Below are 20,953 nucleotides of genomic sequence, written 5' to 3' on the forward strand. Positions count from 1 at the left end.
ACCTGTCCACCCCGCCGCCGCGTCCGCTCACCGTTTACACCCTCCACATAGATACACAGAAGTTATTTTTTTAATGGATATTTATTTTTCTACATTGGTCAGTACCCAGACTGCGGCCCCGGCCCCACTGCAGGGCTGTGCGGGCGGCGCTGGGACCGCCCCGGGGGAGGGGCGCTGCCCCGTGGGTCCTTCCGAAAGGGCAGCTGAGTCTTGCAGACGAACACTGAGCCACGCCCGCCTCCCTGGGACGCGGCTTGCGGCCGGGCCGAGGCCCCTGGAGGTGTAGTGTCCGCGGGCCGGGGCTCGCTTCTCAAGGACGGAAACGTGTCCCCGCTTCCCCCGATGCTGACGGGCCCCGGGACGGCGGCCGGACCCGGCCCGACCCCGGGGCGTCCGCAGCGGACCTGGGCGCGGAGGCTGGGCCTCGGGGCAGCTGGGCCCGCAGCCCCGGCCTCCCCAGGAGGGGAGCGGCCACGCTAGGCCGCGGCAGGCCCCGGGGGCGCGGTGCACCGGGCGGGTGGCCTCCGTGCTGCAGGCGTCCCGGGGGGGGGGGGGGCCTGGGCAGCAGCTCGGGGTCCGACGTCCTTAGCTTTAAGGGCTCCAGGGGCGCGGAGTGGGCTCCCCCGCCGCCCGCCCCCCGCCCCGCCCCCGCGCCGGAGCCCCGGCTGCCGGCTCAACCTGCCGGGCCGCGCCCGGGGCCTTGCATGCCAAACGTGTGGTCTTTTTCTTTCTCCGATGATTTGTAATATGCATTTTATGACTGGAAACTTTTTGTACGACGCTCCAATAAACGTTTTGGTTTTAAGTGCTGCCCCCGAGTCCGCTGTGACGCGGCGGCCCCGCCCGGCGGGAGGGGAGGGTCGGAGACCCCGGGGCGGCCCGCGCTGTCGCTCACGTGATGCGCTGTGCGCATGCGCGGCGGCACCCGCTGTGCGACTAGAGGACGTCCCGGGCGGCCCTCGAGCCTCCCACCCGCCGCCGCCGGCTCGCTCGGGGGGCCGCACGGCCTTGTGGGAGTTGTAGTCCAACTCGGCTCCACGCCCAGACTCCATTTCCCGTGATGCCCCGGGCGGCCGACTTCCGGCGTGGGTACGGATCGGCGCACGCGGTGTCGGTTCGGTTGATTTTGCGGAGCCATGGAGGGTGGCTTCGGGTCGGATTTCGGGAGCTCCGGCGGCGGCAAGCTGGACCCGGGGCTCATCATGGAGCAAGTGAAGGTGCAGATCGCCGTGGCTAACGCACAGGAGCTGCTGCAGGTCCGGGGCCAGGTCGGGGCGGGCGCCGTGGGCGGTGGGGTCCACGGGGGTGGGTGTCGCGGCTGAGCTCGCGTGTCCCCACAGAGGATGACGGACAAGTGCTTCCGGAAATGCATCGGGAAGCCGGGGGGCTCCCTGGACAACTCCGAGCAGGTGAGTACCGGCGGGGCGGCGGGGAGCAGCTGCGCGTGCGCGGGCCGGGGGGCGGTCGCGGCGGGACCAGTGCGCGTGCGCAGCCCGCTGCCCGGGGAGGGGGCGCGGGGCGCGGGCGCGGGGCGCGGGCGGGGCGGGGCGGGAGCTGAGGCGCGCCCTCCCCGCCTGCAGAAGTGCATCGCCATGTGCATGGACCGCTACATGGACGCCTGGAACACCGTGTCGCGCGCCTACAACTCGCGGCTGCAGCGGGAACGAGCCAACATGTGACCCCGGGGCGCCGCGCCCGGCCCCCTCCTCTCACTCTGTTTCCATAAAAGCCCTTTGCGAGGCGGGGTCCGCCCGTGCGTCCTGCCTGCGCGTGCTTGTGAGACCGGCCGGCGAGCGCGGCGGGGGCCCGGGGGCCCGGGGGCCCGGGACTTGGAGCGGCGGCACGGCCCCTGCTGTGGCCAGGCCCACCTCGGCCTCGAGCGGAGAATGCGCATTTGGACCTGGGGGTGCGGTCGCCTCCTACCCCCCACCCTCGAGCTGTGACCTCTGACGGTGGACGGACGAATAAAAGGGGCGGAGAGAAGCCGGGCGCTGTTTCCTGCGGGGCTCTGCGGGCGGTGGTCGCGCGCGTCCCCGGGGGGCCCCCGGCAGCCCCTCGGGGCGGGGGAGGGGACGGGGCAGGGGCCCCTGCTACGGCGCGGAGGTGCGGAGCCAGAGGCAGGGGCACGGGCACGGGCACGGCCGTTTATTGCAACAAGGTTGGCGGGGACGCCGCCCGCAGCCCCCTCCCCCGCGCGGCCGGCCCCGCCGCCTCCTCCTGGCCCCGGGCGGCGGCCGCGGCGGTCACTCCTGGACGTGCTGCCCGATCCAGCCCCGCACGGCGGCCACCCGCGTGTAGACGCCCGGGAAGTGCGGCCGTCCGCAGCCGTAGCCCCAGCTGGTGACCCCCGTCAGCACCCAGCGGCCCGACGGCTCCCTGCAGGCCAGCGGTCCCCCGGCGTCACCCTGGGCGAGAGGCGAGGCCTGAGCGCGGGCCGCCGCCGGCCGGGCCCCGGGAGGCGGCTCCGGGAGGGCGGTTGGGCGCGGGCGCGCGGGCGGAGTGCGCTCACCGAGCAGCTGTCCACGCCGCCCTGCGGGAAGCCGGCGCACAGCATGCGGCTGCTGATCTGCACCGGGTAGAAGCGGCGGCACGTCTGCTCGCTGAGGACGCGCACGGCCGCCTGCTGCAGCTGCCGCGCCATGGAGCCTGCGGGCGGGACGGGGTCAGGGGGGGGCGCGGGCGGGGGGCCGGGCGGGGGGGTGCCGGGCGCGCCTACCTCCCTCGCGCACCGAGCCCCAGCCGGTGATGACGCAGCGCGCGCCGTCGGGCGGCCGCGGCGCGGGCTCGGGCAGGCAGATGGGCCGCACCAGGCGGCTGCGGCGCACGGGCCCCGCCAGCTCGAGCAGCGCCACGTCGTAGTCGAGCGTGTAGAGGTTGTAGAAGGGGTGCTTGTAGATGCGCGCCACGCGCTCCAGCTGCCCGTCGGCGCCGCCCAGGAACGGGGTGCCCAGGAGGGCCGCCCACTGCTTGGGGTCCCCGTAGCTGCGGGCGCGGCACAGGCGTCGGCGAGACCCCGGCCCTGCTGGCGCCGCCGCGGGCTGCTCCTCGGGGCGCGGGGTCCCCCCGCTACCGCGCCCTGACGTGACACCTGCGGGACCCGCTTGCCGCCCCCCCCCCCCCGACCTCGGGAGGCCCACGGTGCGCCCCCAGCTGGGCGTCCCCCTGGAGGACAGGCCGGGGGGCCTTTGGGTCTGATGCCAAGTCCCAGCGGGGTGAGCCAGGGCCAAAGTTCCCTGGAGGACCCCGCCCCCCACCACACCCACTCCCCACCCAGTCCCTGGTGTCGGGGTCAGGCGGGTCGGGTGAGCAGACAAGGGCCGTGGAGGGGACGGCCTGGGGCGGTGGGCGCGGGGCTGGGGGCCACCTCCAGGGCCAGGCATTGGGGGGCAGGGAGTTTTCCCCCACAAAGTGGGTCCAGTGAAGCACACGGGCCACACTCACACGTCGAAGCAGTGCGCCGCCGACAGCAGCCACTTCTCGGCCACCAGGACGGCCCCGCAGCGATGCTCCCGGCGCCGCAGCCACAGGCTCACCTGCCACGGCCACTCCCCTCGGCCGGCGGCGCTGCCACCCACGATCCTGGTCATCGCTGCCACCGGTGCCAGGCCGCAGTCTGCCGGGGAGCCGGGGTCAGCTCAGCAGGTGAGGCCAGCCCCGCCTTGCACCCCAAGTGCACGGGGTAGAAGCCAGCAGTGGGTGGGGGCCCTCCGGTGAGCTCCCCTGGGACGAGCGCTGGATCCGGTGCCTGGGAACGCGCTTCCCGGTGCTTCTCAAACGGTTCTCGGAATGCAGTTAGGATTCCAGCCGCCCCCCAGCTGAAGTTCAGGCCAGCACCCCCTCTCGCCTTCTGTCCACCCTGAGGCACGTCTCTGTGCCCTAGAAGCCAGTCCCCCGCTGCCCCAGGGCCTTTGCCCACCCTGAGCTGCTGCCAAGCGCCCTGCCCCGTCCCAGCAGCTCCTGGAGGCCCTCCTGGCTCTCGGCCCGCGTGACCAGCAGCCTTCCCGGTTCCCGGGGCGGAAGGCAGCGCGGTGCCCCCTCCGCAGCCTGCCCTCTGCCGCCTGTCCCGGGGAGGGAGGGGAGCCCGGCCCCCCGCACTGTCCCTTTCAGCCAGACCCAGCGGAAGGCTCCTGATGCCACGTGGACCAGGCCTGGGCCGTGTGACGGGAAGCGCTCCTGTGGAAACACTGCCCCACGCTGAACAACGCAAAACTGTGGGCCGACTCGGGGGCTTCCGCACCACCCCGGGCCCCAGACTGAGAACCTGCAGGTTGTAGCCAGGAGAAAAGCAGAAATGATGGGGGGCCAGACCCAGCTGCAGTCAGCGCACCCCTGCCCCCTCGCGGCATGGCTGCCAGAAGCATCTGGAAAGGCGGCGCGGGGCGGCTGCCGCGGGGCCTGGGTCAGGCCTGGGTCGTGGGCTGCCTGCCTCGCTCTCCGTCCCCGTGTGTGCGGAGCTTCAGGGGCTCCAGGACCCACGCTCCCCAGGTCTCCGCTGCGTGTTCCCAGGCAAACAAGACCCGAGGCCAGACCCGGCCCGACCCCGCGCTGCCCGGGGGGCGATGGCCCGGCCGACCGGGTCCGTCTGGCTCCCGGGGCCAGGACACCGCAGGCACGCGTGCGGGAGAGGCTGGGGGGCGGAGGACCGGGCAGTGGCCCCCAGCTGCTGCGCCAGGGCCAGGTCACCCCCCAATACCCAGGGAGGCCCAAAGCCCTGGATCGGTCTGGGGGAGTAGTCAGGGATGCTGGAGACGGACTGGGACGCCGGGAATCCTGGGGCCGCGGTGCGGCAACGTGCGCAGCACCTGCCTCCACGGGACGGGAGCTGGCCCCGCCCCTGCCACCTGCCTCCCACCTGCAGGAAGCTGACCTGACCCTTGGCCTCTGGGTGGGGGCGCCCCAGGCCCACGTCTGCTGCAGGGGTGCTGGCAACCCCCCTCCACCTTCCTGCCGCCCCCCCCCCAACCTTTCCCTAGAGAGCCCCGCCTCAGTGACAAAAACACTTCCTGCCCTCGGAGTTGGCGCGGGTGACCGTCCCATCCCTGCACACTGAAGCCGGGTGGGAGGGGCGGGTGGTGGCTCAGGGGGGCCCAGCCAGCGCACCCCACGTCCTGCAGAAGCCGGGCCTGGCCCTCCCCGTGGTTCCCCTGCAGCCGGCGCCTGCTGGGGTTCTGTTCTGGAGGCGCAGACCCTGTTTCCTGTACTTCGGGGTAACACAACACAAAGTAACAACCCTTCAGAGGCCAAGGAGCCCACAGCAGTGTCCCTCACGGCAGCGCGGGACCTGTGGGGCCGGCTTGCTCCCCTCACCCCTGCTGGCCTCTTTATTGTGTCTAGCTCCCCAGTTCCCCCTGCACCCCAGGCCGAGCTCGGCTGGAGACGGTCCTGCCACGTGGGCCCCACCCACCCAGGTGCCCCCGAACAGTCCCTGGTAAACAGCTGCAGACAGGGTCTGGGACAAGGCACTGGCCGCTAGACAGTGTGCCCGTGTCCCTGGCTCCCGGACCTACTTGGGGCCAGCTCGTGTCCTCCCTGGAATTCATACAGGGGAAGTCCCAGCCCCCAGGAGCTCAGGATGTGACACGTGGACACGAGTCTTTAAAGGGGTGATTAAGGGGCACCTGGGGGCCTCTGGTTAAGCGTCTGCCTTCACCTCAGGGATGACCTCAGGGGTCCCGGGATCGAGTCCCGCATCGGACTCCGTGCATGGAGCCTGCTTCTCTCCCTGCCTGTGTCTCTGCCTCTCTCAATCTCATGAATAAATAAAATCTTAAAAAAAAAAAAGATGTGACTAAGTTTCAGGTCACAGGGGGCCTTGATGCAGTGAATGGTGTCCTTCCAGGAAGAGGCCATGAGGACAGACACCAGGATGGCCCAGTGAGGTCACGGGGAGGGCACAGTGGCCACACAGACTTGTGACCTCCAGCCCCGGGAGAGAACAAACGTCTGCTGTGGTTGCTGTGACAACAGCGTGAGCAGAGGGTGCAGGGCCCCTGCCACCCACACGTCCCCCCCCCACCTGCTGGCTGGGAGCCCGTGGTGGTCCCTGGGCGGCTGGGAAGTGCTGTCTGCCCACCGGCAGGCGTGCTCGCAGTGGTCCTGTTGGCAGGTCGGCTGGTGGCCTGGAGGGTGGCTCTGCTGGCCAGGTCGCCCGGGACTGTGAGGTCGGCCACCGTCCTGGAGGGAAGCCTGGTGGTGGGGGGGGTCCCCGCAGTGGGTGGGGGAGGGCTGGGCAGGGGGCCGGAGGACATGGTGTCCAGGATCCAGCCCTTCAGCCTGGTGATCCGGGTATAGACGCCGGGCCTCCTGGCCTGAGCACAGCCGACCCCCCAGCTCACGATCCCCGCCAGGTAAAACACGCCGGGGGCCTCCTCGCAGGCCAGGGGTCCCCCGGAGTCGCCCTGAAAGTGAAGGAAGGAGAAGATGGATGTGAGCTGAACCTGCTGTGAGTCACGCCTCCCCCACGCAGTCGCCTTACGTTCGTGGGGACGAGGTCAGTTCTTTCTCAATTAAACAGGGACGGGGCGCAGACGGCCCTGCCAGGCCCCGTGTTCCCGGCAGCGGGGGACCTGGCTTCAGACCCGTGTGTGACCTTGCCTGACCTCCATCAAGTCACTTCTCTGAGCTTCGGTTGTTCTTGTATTTGTTTTGGAAACATAGAAACGTGAACCGCGGAGGACGCGCAACACCAAAGCCGCGGCCAGGGACGTTCCCGCCTGTTGCTCCGGAGGGATGGCCCAGTGGCGAGGGCTTTGCTGGGACCCTGGGACGTTGCAGCCTCTCCGGGCCCACGTGCTCTCTGAACCCCGAGGTCCCGGCTTGCCTCCCGCGGACCCGGGCCGACCCCGTGGCTGCCTTCACCTCCAGACTCGGGAGGTGCCAGGTGCCTCCCAGAGCAAGGTCCTAAAACCGCCATGAGCTTCCGGGGCGCTCCCGGAGCCACCCGCTGGGGGGGACCCCGGGAGGCCCGGTCGCAGCCCACGAGGGCGAGGACAAACCCCCCCACGTGCTTCTGGCCTATCGGCCTCTGAGCCTTCCCGGCAGAGGCCACGGATGCCGCGGGACACCCGAGCCCCCGGTCCCCCCACCCAGGAACTTCCAACCCACGGGCAGGCGGCAACGTGGACTGACCCACCCCGCCCCTGCTCCCGGCGCCCCACTGCCCCGGGGAGGGGGGACGACTTGGGAGTTTTGGGGGGGTGTCTGCTACGCCTTTATGTTGGTTTGTAGTTTCACAAAGTACACGGGGTTATCTCTGACCACCTCGGGGTGTCACAGCGGCAGCCCCTGGGGCCCTGGCGCCGTGTCCCGACCCCCCCCCCCGGAAACCGTGGGCATCGTGTCCGTCCGTGTTCAGAGCTTCCTGAGATGTGCCCCTCTCGGCTGGAGTCGCTGGTGTTGCTGGGTCCCCTCCGCTCCCGCCCCCCCGTAGGCTGAGGGTCGGCCTCCCTCTGCCGCAGGTGCGCTCTCGGCCTCCACGCCCGTTGGTTCCACTTTCTGGAGACCTGGGCGGCCCCCTGCACCCCCTGTGCCATGGCGCGGCAGCCCTGCGAGCTCGCGGGGCGCTCACTGCAGACCTGGGGGAAGCGGCCTTTGCTTCACGTGGTCTCCCAAGGCTGCTTTTCTGTCGCCTGCCTCGGCCCCGGTCCTGGTGCGGGCTTTACCACTTTGCAGGACAGACTGCATCTTCCAGAGATGGGGTGACCGCCCTCCCGCCCCACGGACTGCGGTGGCCCCCCGGCGTGGGGGCCAGTTGGCGGGCTCGGAGGCGTCACTGGATGCGACTTGCGAGCCTAGGTCACGGAACAGGACGCGGCTCCTGCCGGGCCTCTTGGGACGCCGGCGCCCGGAAGCCAGCACGCCGGGCCGCGGGGGTCGGAATGGCTGGGAGGTGGGTCCCCAGGTTCCCGGAGCTGCTGCTGGGGCAGCAGAGATAACCCGGCCCCGCTGGGCCCTCAGCAAAGTGCAGACCCAGGAGCCCAATAAACGACTGTTGTTTCAGGTCCCTGAGCCTTGGGCTGGTTGTTTACCCCAAAATAGGAGTTATCAACACTTTCCGTTTTATTTTGGGTTCTTTCCTGTCTGATCCTGGCAGCACCCCCCCACCCCGATTCTTTAGCAGATTTCCTGCCCCGGCGGGGACGTTCCTTCGCTCTTCTGCGTGAATTTCAACACCAGCTTGTGAGTCCCGAGTCCCGGCAGATGCTGCTGGAGTCGCGCCTGGAGCCGCACGGACTTCTAGAACGAACGGGGAGACGCGGTGCTCGTAACCTCGAGGCCTCCCTTCCATAAACACAGTGGACTGTCCCGTCCATCCAGACCTTTTTATTTTCTTCAGACTTCAAGGATTTTCTCCATGAAAACCTTGAACACCTTTTCGAGTTTATTTCTGGGCATCAGACGGGGTTTGTCCTGTCAGCGGGACCCCTTTTTCCACGACACTGACTTTTGCTGGGAAAAGCAGCGTCCTTGACCTCGTACGCTGATCTCAAGCCATGCCGTGGCTCCAAGAGTTTTCCGGATTTCTCCTTTGGTTCTGCGTTTCCAGTTTATTTTCTTTCTGGGAGGCAGCATGTTACTGCAGATCACATTTCTGTCAACTTTACAAATCTCCATTTGTCCTTTCTTTTTTCTTGACTTTCTGCATTAATCTAGACATGTTTGGCAACAGCAGGCAGCCTTGTGTTTGACAGAAGCTTCTGTTTCGCCACCACAGATGATGTTTGCTGTTGGTGTCTGTCATCTACATAGGACTTGCCTTTTTAAAAATTGTAATTACAAGTGGTTGTTAAAAATGACCAAATGCTGGAGGCTCCTGGGGGGCTCAGTTAGGCGTCTGACTTGGTTTCATCTCAGGCCCTGATCTCAGGGTCATGGGATCGACCCCCTTTTCGGGCTCCATGCCCAGTGGGGAGTCAGCCTGAGATTCTCCCCCTGCCCTCCCCGCGCCCCTCTCCAAAATAAATAAATAAATGTTTAAAAATGTATCAACTGTGGGCAGCCCAGGTGGCTCAGCAGTTTAGTGCTGCCTTCGGTCCAGGGCGTGATCCTGGAGACCCGGGATCAAGTCCCACATCGGGCTCACTGCATGGAGCCTGCTTCTCCCTCTGCCTGTGTCTCTGCCTCTCTGTGTCTCTCATGAATAAATAAATCCTTAAAAAAAATTATCAAATGTCTTTTTCTGTGTTTTGAAGATGATGCCTTTTCCCTCCTTGGCTCCACTAACATGAGGACTGGTGGTACCTGGTTCTCCTGTGTCGGACCAGCCTTTAGGAGGCGAACCCACAGTGGTTGTGACTTATTGTCTTTTTAATACATTCCTAGAGTTATTCCGCCAACGTGTTACTAAGGGTTTGCACTGATGTTTCCAAGTAAGACCGGATTTCCTTAGCTCTCACAGCGGGGCTCTGGAGCCAGGCCTCCCCTAGGACGGGTCCCCCAGCTCAGGCGCTCAGCAGCTGCCCTGCTGGACAGAGCGTCACGGATGTGCAGACTTGGGGTCAGCCTCCCCTCCAGCGTCTTTCTCAAGGAGCGTGTCTACACTTCATGTGCATCCACCACACACCTCATCTTCTGCTTGGAAATAACCTCTCTCTAAACCTACATTTAAAAACGCGTGCGGGGGGGATCCCTGGGTGGCGCAGCGGTTTAGCGCCTGCCTTTGGCCCAGGGCACGATCCTGGAGACCCGGGATCAAATCCCACATCGGGCTCCCGGTGCATGGAGCCTGCTTCTCCCTCCGCCTGTGTCTCTGCCTCTCTCTCTCTCTCTCTCTCTCTCTTTGTGTGTGTGACTATCATAAATTTAAAAAAAAAGAAACGCGTGCGGGGGATCCCTGGATGGCTCAGCAGTTTGGCGCCTGCCGTCAGCCCAGGGCGTGACCCTGGAGACCCGGGATCGAGTCCCTCCTGCATGGAGCCTGCTTCTCCCTCTGTGTCTCTGCCTCTCTCTCTCTGTCTCTCATGAATAAATAAAATAAATAAAATAAATAAATAAATAAAGACACGTGCGTTCTCTCGGGTTTCCCCGGCTTGCTGTGTGGCACTGGCAAGTCTCTCCCTCTGCCTCTGCGCACACGAGGAGAGCTCCCGGAACCCAGACCCGAGCAAGGGGAACTGCCCGAGGGAGGGTGTGGGCGCCACGCCTGCACACGGCGCCTCCTGTCTGAATGCTCACCTGGCAGGAGTCCACCTGGCCCTCTAGGAAGCCGGCACAGAGCATCCTGTCCGTGAGGGAGAAGTTGTAGAGGGCACTGCAGGCCTTCTGGTCTATGATGCCCACCGACGCTCTCTGTAGAATGTCAGGCTTGGTAGCTGCCAAGGACAGGAGACCCCCCCAACCTCGGTTCAGCTGTGGCAGCAACCCCGAGAGCGAGCTGCCGTCCCCATCCTGCGGATGCAGAGCCCAAGTCCCACAGGGTTGCAGGGACGCCCATCCAGTCACATAGTGGGAAGGAGCCCGGCCCCGAGCCCCGCTCGCGGCCCAGAATCACCACCGTCCCCGAGCAGCCTCCCTAGCACCGTGCAGGCCGCAGGGAGGCCGCTGAGGCCCCGAAGCTAGCATTAGCTCCTGGGGGCTCTGGAGGGCACAGCACAAGCGTCTGCAAGCTTTTTCCACGGGGACCCACAGAGTACGTAAACTTGGCTTCACGGACGACCCGCTGTGCTGCTGTGGCAGGGAAGCCCGGGACCCTCTGCAAGCGAACGGCGGGGCTGCGGCCATTCCGGGGCCCGTGGGCCGAGTCCGTGCCCTGGCGCGGAGGGTCCCGGGCCCGTGCGGAGCTCACCGTTTCCCTCCTGCGTGTTCCCCCAGCCGGAGATCATGCACTTGCGGCCCACGGGGAACTTCTGGATGGCCAGCGGCAGGCACACGGGCTGGACGAACTTGTTGAAGTCCAGGGGCCTGGCCAGCTCCAGGATGGCCGCGTCGAAGTCCAGAATGCCGGGGTTGTACTGGGGGTGCAGCACGGCCCTCCTGAGCGCCATCTTCACTGGGCTTCCGCCGACGCCCGTGAGGGACGCGGTGCCCAGGTGCGCCCGCACCAACTCCACCTTCGTGCTGCTGACAAGGGGCGGCTCAGACCCTGCTGGCACCCCTGCTGGCACCCGTGCCGCCCCAGGCCCGGCTGTGGGGAGGGTGCCTGGGGGACGGAGGGGCCACACGGCGGGTACCCAAGTGCTCCCAGCTGGGGGCAGGGCAAGGCCCTTGGGTTCATCTGCTCCGGAGGGAACAAGATGGAGCCAACCCCACAATGCAACACGAGGGGCCCCTGGTGCTTTGGGGTGTCGACACAGACACTGCGCTCTGGGAGCCCCCGTCCCCTCCTCCACCCCCTACCCCCTCCCCTGCTCCACCCCATCCCATCCCCTCCTCCATCCATCCTCCCCCATCCCCTCCTCTACCCCGTCCTCCCCCTCCCCTCCTTCACCTTGTCCTCCCTCCCCTCCTCCACCCCATCCTCCCCCCTCCCCTCCGCATCCTCTCCCTCCCCTCCTTCACCCCATCCTGTCCCCTCTTCCATCCCATCCTCCTCATCCCCTCTCCTCCCTCTTCTCCCCCCTCCCCTCCTTCACCCCGTTCTCCCCCTCCTCCCTCCCTTCACCCCATCCTCCCCATCCCCTCCTCCGTCCATCCCCCCCGCCCCCATCCCCTCTCCCCTCCCCTAGTCAGCTCCTATCTGTCCTCCAAAGGCCAGTTCAGAGACAGGAGCTGCCTCCCAGGACCAGGATCCCAGAGATGCCCCCCCCAACCCCTCCTGCTCCTTCCTATTCCTCTCTGCTGTGCGGATGGACATGCAAACACCCTCCAGGAGCCCCAGGGGGGATCTGCTGGGGGCACCTGGTGATGGAGGGGAGGCTGAGCTGCCCTTGGGGCTGTGGTGGGTCTTACTGGTTGAAGCAGTGGGCAGCCGACAGCAGCCAGCGGTCACCCACCACAGTGGCGCCACAGAAGTGCCGGGAACCTTCCTTCAGGCTGGCCTGCCAGGGCACTTCCCCGGAGGCTGCTCCCAGCCCGCCCACGATCCGTGTGGGCTTCTCCATGGCAGGCCTGGCCCCGCACTCTGTGAGGAACAAGAGAGGAGGGTCCTGGCATCCCAGCCGCGCCAAGAGGGAGCACCATGGCTCCAGAGGGGCCTCGCCCACCTGAGTGCAGCCTCCCTATTATACGGATGACGAAACTCCTAGGGTCTCCTGGCAAGGACGTGGCACGGCGGGGGCAGGTGAGTTCAAAAGGACAAGAGAAAATCACAGAGTGCCCTGGCCCCACTGGCCTGAGCCCGCCAGACACCGGCCTGCGGCCCTCGAGGTCAGGCTCACGGGCTCACGGTGAGGACGGAGCCGCACACGGGAGGACTGTGGCAATCAGGGCACTACAGGATTTGGGGACAGGCTGGTGTGTGGGTGACACTTAAACGAAGCAGAGTTTCAATGCACTCAGAGCATGGCAGGTGGGGCTGACCACGAGGGAGGATGGCATCCGATCTGGGCTGACTGCACCCGGGCCCTCAGAGACCACAGAGGACGAGACGTCGCCCGCTGTGCGTGGAAAGCCCTTCTCCGGGGCTTGGCACCAAGGCTGTAACTGAGGCAGCTTCCCGGGGCCGAAGACACTGAGGTGCCCCCAGAGAGAGTGCGTGACGACTGTCACTGAACGTTGCCGTCAGATTCTACAGAAGAGGTCGCGTGAGGAAGAAGGTGGCGGGTGCACCCTGGTGCCCGCGCAGCGTCCTCAGGAGAGGGCGCGTCCTGCCAGCCTCGCCGCTGGCCCCCAGGGTCTGTCCTATGGAACAGCTCAGGGAGGCAACCCCGCGAGCCGTCTGGCTGCAAACCAGCTGAGAACAGAACAGGAGCATCCCGTCCACCGTGGCCGCGCCAGCTCTGCGAGCAAACACCCCATGAAGAGATGTGCGAACGAAGGCGGACAGACGCGCCCTGTCCCCGAGCAAGGAGACCGCATCACGGAGACGCGAGGATTCCAAGTCCCCCTAAGCCCAGCTGTAACTCTGCCTGCGTAAACCCGGGAAGCCAATCACGGAAGGATGTCACTGGGCCCCTGGGAGGGCGCCGTCGGTCACAGACACGGAGGCGGCCGAGGGCTGAGGGTGGGGGGACGTGAACTGCTGTGTAGTGGACAAACCTGTAGAGCCTCAGGTTTGAGAGATGGAAAGTTCTGGAGACCCGTCACACAAGGTGAATATACTTAACACTAACGAATGGGATGCCCAAGGAAGTTCGGGATGAATCATTTTATGTTTGACGTGGCAGTTAAAAAAAATAGAAATTAAAAAACTAGACAGGGATCCCTGGGTGGCGCAGCGGTTTGGCGCCTGCCTTTGGCCCAGGGCGCGATCCTGGAGACCCAGGATCGAATCCCACATCGGGCTCCCGGTGCATGGAGCCTGCTTCTCCCTCTGCCTGTGTCTCTGCCTCTCTCTCTCTCACTGTGTGCCTATCATAAATAAATTAAAAAAAAAAAAAAAAAAAAAAATTAAAAAACTAGACAAGCTAATTTGCTCTTCTCACGGGAAAGGAGGCACACAAGCACGTACAGGAAAATTTGAAAACAACAAAAAAAAGAAATGCATGCTCTCGGGCATTAAAACCTCTGCGTGTGTACGTTTCTGTGAGTGAGGTGTGTGCAAGGACCCAAGTGTGACGGCTCCAAGTCGCCAGCCCCTGGTGGAGCCCTGAGGACATTCCAAGTCCACCCTCGTGCACTGCCTGACTTGGCCGTGCCGTCTGAAGGGCGGCCAGCGTGCCTTCGCCTGTGCTCAGGGCAGACGTCACCGGCCCACTGCCCGTCTGCTTCCCAGTACCAATCCACCCAGCCCTGCGGGGGCGGGGGGGGGACGCCTGCCTGTGCCCCCAGGAAGTACCTTGGGGCTTAGAGGCGGTCACTGCGTCAGGAGGCGCCATGCTGGGGCCCCACGTGGGTCTGGCGGGGCTGTGGACCACCGGGCTCTCAGGACGGGCGGGCCAGGCCGTGCTGGGGGTGGTGGAGGTGGGAGCCACGGTGGGAGCCAGAGGCTTGCTCGCGGTGCTGATGGCCTCCAGGATCCAGTCACGCAGCCTGGTCACTCGGGCGTAGACCCCGGGACGCCGGGCTTCGGCACAGCCAATCCCCCAGCTCACGATGCCGGCCAGGAAGAACCTGCCCGAGGGCTCCTCGCAGACCAGGGGGCCTCCTGAGTCGCCCTGGGAGACAAAAGCACACCTCCAGGGGGGGCCGGGGCTCCTGGCCGCTGCAGCCCCAATCCCAGAGCTGCGGAGTCACAGAAGGAGTCCCGACGGGGCTCCTGAGACGCGTCTGCCCGCCAGCTCACGGGGCAGAGGGGGGCCGGCAGCCCGCGGCTCAGAGCCCGTTGTCTCTTCTGTGAAAATACAAGAGGGTGTCTGAGATCTTCAGTTCCACGGCTGGCAGTTCAAAGCCCACCCCAGATAAACAGCCCCTCCTCTCCCCATCCCACGAGACCCTTGGGGATGTCACGCTCGCCGCGGCGGACAGGCTGCCGCAGCATCTCCCGCAGCAGCTGCCCGGTCTTGCTGCCCTTCCCCTTCTCCTCACACCGGCTCACACCCTCAGACACAGGCTCTCCCCAGCTTTCCCCAACACCTTCTCCAGGCCCCGTTCTGATCTGGCGCCCTGAGCACACGCAGCGCCCTCTCCCACCTTCTCCCCACCCAGCAGCTCAGACAACCGTAGCCGCGCTCCAAGTCCAGCAGGGGAAGTCTTGGTGCTGGAACAGAAAGCGTGAGGACGCCCTGTCTCGGGGAGGGGAGCCATGAGCCCCATCGGCAGGTGGGCAGGGCCCGTGGGCTGCGGGGCTCACCTGGCAGGAGTCCACCTTCCCGTCCAGGTAGCCGGCACACATCATCCTGTCGGTGAGCGAGTGGCCATACAGGCCGGCGCACAGGCCCTGGTCCAGCAGCTCCACGGTGGCTTTCTGCAGCGCTTCTGGCTTCACCACTGCCCGGGACAGGGAGGGACCAGCAGGATGAGCCTGGAGGCTGTAGACGTCCGCTCTGACCCTGTGTCCCCACCGCCCCCAGGGGACTTGCTGAAGCTCAGAAAGTGGCCCAGGAAACGCTCTACCAATGCCCACCATTAACCTGCTGGCCCAGGCAGCAGAGAGGCATCCAAGTTAACAGCCAGGACCGGCTCCTTCCTCATTTCCCCTCCTGAGCCTCCCCGCATCTGCCTTGGCTGTTCCGTCCTACTGAGCTGAAATCTTTTCTTAGCCCAACAGCCAGTGCCATCTTTGCTCAACATTAAATCAGATTATGTTGTCTGTCTCCTCGAATCTTCTGGGGTGACCCCCCTCTTCCCTCAGCTCAAACTAAAAGTCCAAGTCTGGACTGCTGACGCCAGGGCTTTGGGCATGCTGTTCCAGCTGCCTAGAATGTTGACCCTACAGAACCTGCCTGCATTCCTCCCTCATCTCCTTTGTCAAGAAGCCCCTCCTGACCACCCATTTAAAGCTGCAGCCCCCACCCTCCATCCCTACCTCACTCTCCTCCACTGTGCTCATCACCACCTTCCCTCCAGAGCTGTGCTGTCCGGTATGGCAGCCGTCAGGCCCCATGTGGCTACTTAATTGCAGACATAAGTGTGTTAAAATGAAATAAAATGTACAGCTCAGATTCTCAGCTGCACAGGCCACGCTGCAGGGGGCTGGTGGCTCCTACCGCAGGTGACACAAATGGAAAGCATGACCGCTCCAAGGAAAGCGCTCTTGGATGACGCTGGTCTGGGCTGAGCCCCTCGTGGGGAGGCTGCCCTGCTTCCTGCCCAGTCCTTGGACCGGTGCTCAGTGAACTGAGGAGGCTCGGATGTGTCGGGATTGTCTTCCCTCCTAATCAGGTCCATGGGGCCAATCCTTTCCTTTTCAGAAGGTGTAAAAATCACCCAGCATTTTTTTCCTTCATGTCAGGCAGAAACACCTGAGAAAACCCCAGAACACAGGCGGTGGGCCCTGCGAGGGAGGTCAGCCGCGTCGGATCTCCAGACCCTTTAGAGAGCAAAGCTGTCCCCAAACCTGGGGGCCCCTTCAGAAATCACCGTCAGAAAGCACAAAAATGCAAACCACGTGGCAGCGAACACACCAGGAAGAGACACCGGGTCCCGGTCTGAGCTGGTACAGTAACCGGGCGCACTGCCCGGTTCGGCCCCGGCTGCAAGCGCGGCCCCGCGTGTCCGGGGCTGCACACACCTCGAGGCGGCGGCGCTCGCAAACACTGAACCCGGGACGGCGGGGACTTACGGAAGTCCTCCCTGAGGTAGCCCCAGCCCGAGATCAGGCACTTCCTCCGCGCCGGGAAGACGTGCGTGGCGGCGGGGAGGCACACGGGCTGGACGTGCCTGCCGAAGGGGAGGGGGCCGTCCAGCTGCAGCACCGCCACGTCGAAGTCGGCCGTGTCCGGGTTGTACGACGGGTGCGGGATGATGCGGGCCACGCGTGCCCGCACCGTGCTGGCTTCCTGCGCCGCTGAGGTAGGTCGTGCCCGCATAGGCCACCCACTCTCTCGGGTCCTGGAACCTGCAGGACAGACAGACCACAGCTCAGAGGCCCACCCGTGGGACGGGCAGCAGCAAGAGGCAAGGGAGGCACCCGTCTGGGGGGGCAAAGGTCAAGGGGGCGCCCCGAAACCCAGTCATCGCAACTGGTATCTCCATGCAACATTGTCAAGAACAAACATACGCGCAGAAGAAATCCATCCTGCACCAACGACCAACACTTTAAGCTACAGACCTGGGTACGAAATGGTAAGGGGGCGCCCCAAACCCCAGCCCTCGTGATACATGGGATCTTCACGCCTTGCGGCGAACACCTGAACGAACGCAGAAGGCCCACGATGAACAGAGCACTGACCTCTGCCCCAAGCGGGGATCCGGCCTGCCCGGGCCCCACTCGCCCGGCCTGGCTGACCTGGTCTCCATTTCAGAACTGGCTATTCTGTTCATTGTGGATCTTTTTATTTCTTTGCACTCATTTTGATTTTTTTTTTCAACATGACATGAAAGTATTACTTGTCACGACGACTGTTTTTTGGAGGCCGCCCCTACACGTCCCCCTCCCAGGTGAGTACCTCGCTCTCTTCACCCTAACGCTGGCCCTACAGCTGATGTGTCTCACGGGCCCCGCACCCAGTCCACGGAACAGCACGCTTCCCAGCAGGAACACGGGACAAGGCTCGGTTCTGTTCCACAAAGCCCGCCCTCTCTCAGATTCAACAATGAAAAGACGGGCGCCTAGGTGGCTCAGTCAGTTACGTGTCCGACTCTTGGCTCGTCATGAACTCCCAGTTGTGGGACTGAGCCCCACGTTGGGCTCTGCGTTCAGGGCAGAGTCTGCTTCAGATTCTCTCTCCCTCTTCTTCTCCCTCTTTCTCTCAAATAAAATCTTAAAAAAATATACTTAAAAAAGGAAAAGAGAAAAGAGCTCCAAGGGGCTCTGAGGATGCTGGAAGGTGGCCCTCCAACAGTGGGAAGGCAGGTGGGACCAAGGGGCACGGGGCTCACTCGTTGAAGCAGTGGGCCGCAGACACCAGCCACCTGGCCCTGACGACAGCAGCCCCACAGAAGTGTTCGTTGTTTTCTCGAAGGCTGACTTGCCACGGGAACTCCCCAGGAGATGCTTCCATGCCCCCCACGATCCGGCCTGCCGTCTTCCAACCAGGCTGTAGACCGCAGTCTGCAAGACAGAGGTCACCAACCAGGAGCCCCAGAAGGCAGGGCCCTAAATCCAATGACTGGTGCTCTCATATAAAGGGGAAGTCTGGGCACAGACCTGCACACAGGGAGAATGCCTTGTGAACATGCCAGCAGACATCTGGGTGACACTTGTACAAGCCAAGAAATACTAGGCATCCAACAAACCCCAGAAGCTGGGAGAGAAGCAGGAAACAGGTTCTCCACCAGCTCTGAAGGAATCAGACCTTCGGACACCTTGATCTTGGGCTTCCAGCCCCTGCATCGTGACCGAGGACGTGTCTGCTGTTTAGGCCACTCCCTTTACGGCAGCCCCGGGTCTCTCCTACATGAAGTGAGCTGTGCCGAGGCTACACAGCCACGTGACTAACCCCCAGGACAAACACCGGACAGTGAGGCTCGGCGAGCTGCCCTGGTTGGGAACACTTGGGAGTGTGCAGTCCATGCTGCTGCTGGGACAGTGAGTTCAGGGCTGTCCACGTGACTCCACTGTGAGAGGGCAGCGGGACACTTGCTCACTCCTGGTCTCGCCCACTCTGCCCTCTGCGCCTTTTCCTTTGAAGAAGCCATAACCATACATAGAACACCTGACTTCTACGAGTCCTTCAAGGGAATCCCTGACCCTGAGGGGGCCTTGCGGACCCCAACCACAGCCCCCAATCTCAACCAGCCTCCACACATCACTCCTCACATCCAAGTGCCACATGCGACAAATGTCTCCTTCACCATGTATGTTGCAAGTTTCAAAATTCTTATACATACGTCTTTTCCTGGAATGCTGGGTCTTGGCTTAGTTCAATTTATAGCCTTCAATGAAGCTTTATAATTTTACATTACACGCTCCACACACTCATCTTTTGTTGCTATTGATCACGAGTGGGGTTCTTTGCCTTCTATGTTCTAATCTGTTGTTGGTTGTATAAAGCAAAGCAATAGTTTTTATGTGTTGTTCGTCTTATTCTCCCCTCAGCATTGAACTGTCTTATTTTCTAATAGCTGGCTAGTCAATTTATTCATTTATATAAACAATCAGATCCAGTACAAACTGTGATGGTTTTCTTTCTTCCTTTCCACACTTAAACTATTGCTCTTACCTTATTGCATGGGCTAGCACTGCTAGAGAATGTTGGCTACTCTTACAGCATTTTAATTGTAAGACTCCCTTGCTCAAATCTCATTGCATATAGGACAGAGCTCCAGTTCCTGGCATTTGAGGCTTCTCATAGTTTGGCGAGGATCTGTCTTTTCAGCCATATCATGAGTGCCCTCTCCTTTTCTCAGCCCAGCTCCAGTAATGTGCACACGTGTAATGTGCACAGTGGGCGAGAGAACAGAACCAGAAGCTGACCCTGGAAAGGGGACATGGCCCAGAGACCATCCAGATAGGAGACTGACCACAGTGGGCCTCATCAGATCCATCAGAGCAGTCCACTCTGTCATCACACTCCGGGTTCACTTTGGTCACACACTGGCTGTTCCGGCAGGAAAAGGTGTTCCCTGGACAGTGACCTGAGGGCAGAAATGAACCAAGTTCTTGATCCCCGCTCCATCTCTCCTGGCTGCACCAAGAGTCTCTAGAGCATGGAAAACCTCTCCTTTTTTTTTTACTTTTTTAGCCCTGAACATTTCTGAAATAATTTCCTCAGAATTAGTACAGAGATGGAACACAAGAATGTCGATCTGCACAAAGGCCAGAGCTATGCAATAGAAATAGAGTTGCACCATGTGAATTTCCACATTTTCTAGTACTCGTAGTTTTTTAAAAATATTTTATTTATTTATTTATGAGAGACACACACACACACACACAGAGGCAGAGACACAGGCAGAGGGAGAAGCAGGCTCCCTGCAGGGAGCCCGATGCAGGACTCAATCCCAGGACTCCAGGACCATGCCCTGGGACAAAGGCAGGTGCTAAACCACTGAGCAACCCAGGGATCCCAATACCCATAGTTTTTATTTTTTATTTTTTTATTATTTTTTTCCCATAGTTTTTAAAAGATATGGGTGAAACTGAACTTTTCAAGTTGTGGTAAAACATATACGATATAAAATTTATCATGTTAACCATTTAAATATACACTTCACTTCTGGGGCCAGACTGCTCTCTGTGGGGTCCTAGTCCTACCCACTTGAGGCCAGGAGTCCCAACTCCTTATAATCACAGATGTCCCCAGACACTGCCCAGCGTCCCCTGGGGCCTGGATCACTCCTAGTTGAGGACTCTGTGGTACTCACTCTTATTTTCTAAACTCTCTTTTAACAGCAGATTCCCACCACTTTCCAAAAAAGATCAGTAATGTTTTCTCTCATTCATGTTTGGCCATGTGTAATTCAAAGTGTCTCATCTTTAAATCCTTTGTCCACACAGGACTTTGAATCTATTCCCTCCCAGCCCTCTGGAGGAGGCTGGTGTGCAAAAGTAGCATTTACTGCATTTGAGGGATTTCTTTGTGTACTGGAATGAAGTCTTGGGAACCTCTCCACAGGACTACAATCAGAGAAACTCTGCGGAGGGCAGGGAGCTCCAGGGGAGAGGGTAAGACATACCTGATTTTAAGTCTCTTTCCGTCAATGGGCCTTTCTGGCTTCCTGCAGTGAAACAGACAAGAGATATAAGCTTATTCAGCGAGTTCTGTAGTTGTTTGAAAACACTGGATTGCAAAGCCGAGAGCTGCACTAGTTCTTTGAAAACATTGGATCGCAAAGCTAAGAGCTGCTCCGTCTACCACGGGAGCCACTTAAGTTCTAACTTAAATCAATTTAAGATGAAATCAAATGAAACCACCTCTTGTTCAGCCTCACTGGCTGCATGACATGTGCTCAAGAGCCACATGGGGCCAGTGGTCACCTCAGTGGATTATGCAGGCATGAAACTGAGGAGAATTCAATGAGATAGCATTGACAGAGAGGTTACTAACCCCCACCCAGCATGTCAGAGTTGGGGGAGGGGAAGGACCATAAATGTCTTGCGGAGCAAATGTCAAGGCGATCGATCTTTGACCTGATGACACAACTGAACTCCTGTCTGGCTCTCAGATCACAATGCACTGCATCATCAGACTTTATGTGCAGTTTCTGGTACGTGATATAGAACCTGCATCATCAGATTTTGCGGTTTAGCTTTTACTCTTATTCCTGTACCAGGACTGGCAAACAATGGCTGTGGGCCAAATACAACCCAGCATCTGATTTTGTGAATAAAGTTTTATCAATACATAAACGTCCCCATTTGTTTATGTGCTGT

At 62.0% G+C, this 20,953-nt stretch overlaps 2 protein-coding genes across 2 annotated transcripts in view; one reads left to right on the forward strand and one right to left on the reverse strand.

Moving 5' to 3' along the window:
* The first annotated feature begins 1,058 nt into the window (after window positions 1–1,058).
* On the forward strand, window positions 1,059–1,983 carry TIMM13 (translocase of inner mitochondrial membrane 13). Its single transcript, XM_025456838.3, has 3 exons — window positions 1,059–1,256; window positions 1,341–1,409; window positions 1,581–1,983. The coding sequence occupies exons 1-3, from the start codon at window positions 1,137–1,139 to the stop codon at window positions 1,677–1,679; spliced, it is 288 nt and encodes a 95-aa protein (XP_025312623.1). The 5' UTR covers window positions 1,059–1,136; the 3' UTR covers window positions 1,680–1,983.
* A 198-nt stretch (window positions 1,984–2,181) lies between these two features.
* Window positions 2,182–20,953, reverse strand: part of TMPRSS9 (transmembrane serine protease 9) — a 28,086-nt gene continuing 9,314 nt past the window's right edge. The window contains 15 exon segments of the mRNA XM_025456835.3: window positions 2,182–2,405; window positions 2,510–2,646; window positions 2,717–2,982; window positions 3,442–3,613; window positions 6,017–6,398; window positions 10,174–10,310; window positions 10,784–11,055; window positions 11,887–12,058; window positions 13,874–14,192; window positions 14,828–14,964; window positions 16,259–16,475; window positions 16,477–16,534; window positions 17,518–17,689; window positions 19,102–19,215; window positions 20,257–20,298. Of these exon segments, the coding sequence (XP_025312620.3) occupies window positions 2,244–2,405; window positions 2,510–2,646; window positions 2,717–2,982; window positions 3,442–3,613; window positions 6,017–6,398; window positions 10,174–10,310; window positions 10,784–11,055; window positions 11,887–12,058; window positions 13,874–14,192; window positions 14,828–14,964; window positions 16,259–16,475; window positions 16,477–16,534; window positions 17,518–17,689; window positions 19,102–19,215; window positions 20,257–20,298 (2,759 nt within the window). The 3' untranslated portion in view covers window positions 2,182–2,243.

Source organism: Canis lupus, chromosome 20 (genome assembly GCF_003254725.2).
Source record: "Canis lupus dingo isolate Sandy chromosome 20, ASM325472v2, whole genome shotgun sequence".
Classification (NCBI taxonomy): domain Eukaryota; kingdom Metazoa; phylum Chordata; class Mammalia; order Carnivora; family Canidae; genus Canis; species Canis lupus.

What these genes read in the sequence shown, in the direction of transcription:
- TIMM13 (XM_025456838.3), top strand. Translation starts at nt 1,137, where the DNA reads ATGGAGGGTGGCTTCGGGTCGGATTTCGGGAGCTCCGGCGGCGGCAAG. An exon ending in ACGCACAGGAGCTGCTGCAG is followed by an intron (nt 1,257 to 1,340) that starts GTCCGGGGCCAG and finishes GTGTCCCCACAG; the next exon opens with AGGATGACGGACAAGTGCTT. An exon ending in CCCTGGACAACTCCGAGCAG is followed by an intron (nt 1,410 to 1,580) that starts GTGAGTACCGGC and finishes CCCCGCCTGCAG; the next exon opens with AAGTGCATCGCCATGTGCAT.